General features: G+C 38.0%; 1 protein-coding gene across 1 annotated transcript in view; it reads left to right on the plus strand.

The window, feature by feature from the left end:
* The window catches only part of LAMA4 (laminin subunit alpha 4), a 1,355,623-nt gene that overhangs the window by 531,152 nt on the left and 818,228 nt on the right, over positions 1-6,243 (plus strand). Inside the window, exon 10 of the mRNA XM_044061904.1 lies at positions 4,042-4,152. Coding sequence (XP_043917839.1) covers positions 4,042-4,152 — 111 coding nt within the window. The remainder of the gene's footprint in view (positions 1-4,041; positions 4,153-6,243) is intronic.

Consider the following 6,243-nt stretch of genomic DNA (forward strand, 5'->3'; position numbering starts at 1 on the left):
AGAACACAGACCGAAACACAAAAGGATGGGGTGTATCCATATTCATCACGGATACCTACACCTCCAGGTTAGTGGTGCAGCATGATACCTCTAAGATCATCCATGTGCAACTAACATCGAGCAAATCTGCAATGCAAATTGTGGCCTGCTACAGATCACCCTCCATGATGCAAGACCACCACTCAGCCTTTCTAGAGACACTGGAAAACATGAAGGTCCTACCGAACACCGTGATATTGGGTGATTTCAATTACTCTACCATTAATTGGGAAAACTACTCGAGTATAAACTCCCAGGCCCAGCGCTTCCTGGAATTCATCAACTCAAATGCCCTGGATCACCTGGTAAACTCCCGTACCAGAGGTGAAAACATATTAGACCTGGTCATCACCAACATGGATGACAGGTGTTCCACACCGCAGGTCAACCCATCACTGTGGATGTCAACACCACACCACCACCCCCAACTAAGAAAACGACAGTAAAAAACTTTTCTAAAGCAAACTTCACCTTACTTAAGACAGAGGCGGCAAGTTTCACAGCTCCCACGCTAAAGGATAATGCTATCCAAGATGCAGAAACCTTTACAAATACACTCTATGAGCACCTACAAGGATGCATGGATTGTGCCATCCCTAGCAAAACCAAGACTCACTCCTCTAAGAGAAGGAGAACAGTCTGGTGGACCCCTGCCATAAACAGGCTATACAACAATAGGATAAAACTAGTTTAGAATAAAAGCAAATCCCAAAAAGGAAAGACATCCCAAATCAGTATCAGTAAGAAACTAAGGTCCCTCATAAAATCATCCAAGGCTAACTTCGAAAGAAAAATAGCCAAGGATTCAAAAGATAACCACAAAGCCTTCTTTAGCTATGTTAAGAACCTAAGTGGCAACTCACAGATATGCACTGTACTACTGTAAAACAGCACAAAATATACTGAACCTACTGATATTGCCAACATCCTGGCAGGTAGATTCAGTGCAAACTTCACCCCATCTCACCCCCAAAAGGGCTTACAACAGTACCAGAAAAGTGCCGTGTCCTGGAAATCACAGTTGCACAGGTGAAAACAGCCCTTTCAAAAGCCAAAAACACAGCATCAATGGGGCCAGATGGTGTCCCAGGCTGCGTCTTCCATGAACTACAGAACGAACTAACCCCCCACCTAAACACACTGTTCAGCCTCAGCCTATCCACAGGCTATGTGCCCATAGAATGGAGCACAGCAACCGTTATTCCAGTCCACAAAGGAGGGGCCACAACTGACCCTGGTAACTATCACCCCATAAGCCTGACTAGCCTGGTCTGCAAGTCTATGGAGCACATCATCATGGAACTCATTAACAAAGACAATGGAAACCTCCAAACACTTGACCCAACCCAGTCTGGCTTTATTAAGGGCAGATCATGCCTAGTAAACCTGGTTGACTTCTTCGAGATAGTCACCAAGGCCATAGATGAGGGAAAGGTGGTTCACACAGCCTACCTTGACCTCGCCAAGACTTTCAACACCATTCCCCACTCGGGTATTACAGAAAAACTCACCAGCCTGAACATAAACCCCTACATCACGAGATGGGTTGCCAATTGGCTTACAGACAGAACTCACACGGTAAGAATAGCAGGCTCCAGGTCCAACTCTAAATCAGTCACAAGGCTCTGTCCTGAGACCCCTACTGTTCAGCATATACTTCTCAGAAGTACAGACAAACACAGGAGGACTATGGCTAACCAAGTTCACTGATGACTGCAAACTGGGAGCCATAATTGACTCTCCGGCTGACACGGACATCCTCCAAAAGGGCCTTACTGAGACAGACACCTGGTGTCATAGTCATGGCCTCAAGCTAAATGCCAAAAAATGCATAGTCATCCCATTTGGGAAAAACAAAACACCCACGAATTGCCACATAGTAGCAGCTCCCTTAATACAGAAGAGGTAATAAGAGATCTGGGGACCCAGGTAGATAATAATCTCTCCTTTGACAATCATATTGCCAAAGTAGTTAGGAAATCCTACTTTGTGGCCCATCTAATTACTAAAGGGTTCGCATCTAGAAATAAAGAGGTTATAGTGCCCCTCTACTCATCACTTATCAGACCCATCATAGAGTACAATGCCCCATCTGGGATGTACCTCACAAGACACTTCCAACAGCTGGAAAGACCACAAAAGTACCTCACCAAAAGGATTACTGGCCTCAAACATATGTCCTATGCAGCCTGACTGAAAAAACTCCGACTGTACTCAGTGGCATATCACTTACTCAGATGTGATCTCTGCCTGACTTACAAAGCCATGTCCAACTCAGAATTCATGGACATGCTCCACCTAAAGAAATCCAAGTCACTGCGAGCCACATGCTCTAGCGAGTTAAACCTCACCACAACAATAAACAGAACATGCTGGAGGGATAGATTCCTATCACAGAGACTCCCATGTTTTGGAACAAAATTCCAAACTATGTTAGGCTGACCCCCTCACTAACACTCTTCAAGAGAAACCTTGACGAGTGGATGGGTAACAGAAAATACCCCACTTGGATCACTTCATTGGCTCTGCTTGGCAGAGGATCGGTTAATTAATCAATGTGGCGGCGAAAGCCGACACACTCTGGCTAGGCTTATAAATGCACTCAGGCAGATAGCCTAGTACCTACCTATGAACCTAATACCTTCTAAAGAACAGAAAAGAGGTGTTGACCTGAAATATATATACATATGTGAGACTGGACTTGGTTCTACCTTGTCTTGGCTTGGAAGATATTAAGGCAATCACTTGTCTGCTGTCTGCAGTTTTGGCCTGAAGCAAGAAATAGTTAGATTAATTTATCTTACTTACATTTTCATTAAAGTTAATTAGTATTTTGGTATTTCATGTGCACTTTCGTATTCATCTATAACTGTAACTGCACCATTTGCCTTATTGTTTGAATAAAGTTCATTTATTCTCTTTTAAATTATTGTGGCTGGTCTTTTTATTCATATATATCTGTGTGTGTGTGTGTGTGTGTGTGTGTGTGTGTGTGTGTGGCACACACACACACACACACACACACACACACACACACACACACACACACACACACACACACGCACACACGCTCACATGCACACACACACACACAAAAAAAGCTTGTGTGAATGTCAATTTCCATTGGTAAGAGCCTATAGAAACCACATTGGTTCACAGAGAGAGAGGGGGGATAAATGAGATTGGGAGTGGTATGCCAAGGACTTAGATCTTTAAGTCTCATGCGTGCAGACTTATCTGGGGGGGTGGGTTATGGTGAAAGCATATATAAAGAACAGCAAAAGAACAGTGCATATTCTCTTTATGGGCCTGAGGCCAGGTTGCATTTTTAAATTAATTATTGAGTTAAATATGTCTGCATATACTTTATTTTCTTTTTACCTGATTTGATACTAGTAACATGACTAGACAAAGAATACCCTTGTGCTAACTGCAACCTTTTCTATACATTAGTGGCAATGGTGGCATGAATCTTAAACATTTTAAGTGGCATTGGTGGGATTCCTATCCTATATTTGCCACCATTCATCACATATTTGGTGGTTATAGTAAAATGTATATTCCATCCAGCCTCCTGGTCATCTTATATTTAGTTAGCGCTGGTTGTATTCAAACCCCATCCATAACATTGTTTCTCAGACATGCCTAAACTATCAATTGGAAATGGAAAGTGCATACCTGAAGAGGTGTATGTTACTATCTTATTTTGCACATAGCTGTTTTTACAGTGTAATATTAAATCACCAGAGTATAAGGTAAGTCAAATTGGTACAGTACAATGCATTTGAAAATAATCATGACAATAACATGTTAGCTCATAAGTATGCACAATAATTGGTCTTGTCTGTGATCCTATATTAAAATTGCAGCAGAAAAAATAATTATTTCTCTTTATGCACGATCAGAAGACTGTCAGTAAAAACAAAACTTGAATTAAGACTTGTTTTTCATTATTTGGTAGTTTTTCTAAATTTTTTCTTTGTGTTATTTTTTGCAATTTAGGTTCAGCTTCATGAGAAAAGAATTAATGCAGATTTTCAAATATTCCTGACCAATAACACAGAGAAAACAGTTTCGAACTTCTGGGCAGCCACTGATACTTTAGCTGCACAGGTATGATGTAAGAATGTCTGTTTCTTTATTTATGTCTTTCTACTAAAAACCAAGTATTGTGGTCTAAAAAAAGTCTGTGCATTTATGGAAAGGAAAAAAGAAAGCAGTCATACCACGTCCATTTTTAAACTATTTTCCTTCTTTATGTTTGGGCATGTGTGCTTCTGTGATAAAAAATGTGCATCATGGCTGACGCTTTCAAGTTGCATATTCATTTAAGCAAGGCTAATTGAATGTAAAAAAGCTACTTCTTTCAGATTTGATCACTTTTAAGTTTTGGGTTAAATTCAGGCTTTTATGCTAAACTGCTCTTTTGTCATTTTTTTTTATAAAATAAGATTAAAACTATGAAAACCTATACAAAATATGTAGTATGCAAAGACAGAAAATGTCTGATATAGAAGTATCATACGCAAAATATGCTGATTTGGAAAAGGAATGCAAAACTTACTTTTTCATTTATGTAGCATTTATTAGCCTTGAAGTATAGCATAGAGTCACATATCTGATATTTTTCTAGTTAATTGAAGTCTTCAAGATGCACATTATACAAGTTAAGGCTGTGACTTAGCTGTGTATGATGCCATATTTGTGTATACTGATAATCTGCTATATTTCATCAGTGAAGTTTTTTGTCTTTATTGTTTATATGGCCCTAGGTATAGTTCTCCTAACTGATAAACAGAGTGACCTAACTAATTGGAAGGATTGTTCATCTTACGTCATCCAGACAATAATGTAATGATGTTAAAAACTGCATAAAAGTAATGTCAGCAGCATTCCCCAGATTTAATATACAATGACCAAATCAAAGGCAAGTCATATTTAGAAGTTACTGCAAATTGTCTGAAAATACAAGACAGAAATCTAATTCAGAGGAAACTGTTTCTGCTTCAGCTCATTTATTCATTATTTTATTGTATTGATGTTTGTTTACAAGGATGGTCCAACTAGTTGAGTTATCCATTTTTATTGGATGCCTGGGGAGAAAAGCTCCACAATACATAAAATAAGGATTTATACAGTACATTGAAATATTGTAGAATTAGATTTAACAATCAAAAATCAGAGCAATACAGACATTAAAATTAAAATTGATATACTAATAACCAAAGAAAGTTGGCAAGGCAGAAGCACAAATAAAACTAATCATCACAAAAATGCCTTTACTATGGTACCCACAGACCTCACAGAACACTCAAGAGGAAAAAGCAAACCAAAGTTTATATTCATTAATTGCTTTCATCTTAAAATAGGACTTCTTCAGAATAACAAATATACTTCTAAGGCCAGTATTTATACAGAATTCAAAATCATTCAAAAGCAGAAGTTTTACATCACTTCCTGTTACTTTACCTTTAAAATACTTAAAGTGACAGTTCACTGTTTTCTATTGCATTGGTTATAATTTACCACACATAAGTTAAAAAAATACTGTTTAAGAATCCTGCCTTATCCAAAATAGTCAAGAATTTTATATTGCATTTTATAAAAATGTATAAATATGTAAATATATAACCTTGCATATTTCGAAGAAAATCCCACCCTCCTAAACAAAAACTATCAAGTAAGAACCCAATTACAAAAACTAGAAACACAGCAAATCAGAATATCATCCCCTGAGTCACACTTACAGCTTTGCAGCTCTCATTTTTCAGAACTGGAGATAGGGAGATCTGGTTGTTGTAATCTACTGTGTTTCTATATCAAAGCAGATTCATATTTTCATGAAAGTGCATAAATTGACCCAGGTAATCAGTACACTAACAATAAAAATTAATAACATGAATAAACTGGTAGTGGATTCTTGTCATCTGTATTCCTTTACCTACTAGTCATCATTTGAAATGTTGTGTAGTGTTAGCACCTGTTTATAAACAGAACAGCATAACAGAATAAATGAGTTTGACAGAAGAGTTACTTAAATGACTACCATGAAAATTTCATATTAAAATTTCTTACAAAAAATATAATCCTGCAAACCAATAAATAAGTCACAATATGCAAAGGAAAAAAAATGACATTGCAATGTGTTACACAATGTACAACTGTTATACATAACCCACTAAATGTAAAGTTTAAACTGCAAAA

This window comes from Protopterus annectens, chromosome 2.part0, assembly GCF_019279795.1.
Source record: "Protopterus annectens isolate FY-2018-M chromosome 2.part0, PAN1.0, whole genome shotgun sequence".
NCBI lineage: Eukaryota > Metazoa > Chordata > Ceratodontiformes > Protopteridae > Protopterus > Protopterus annectens.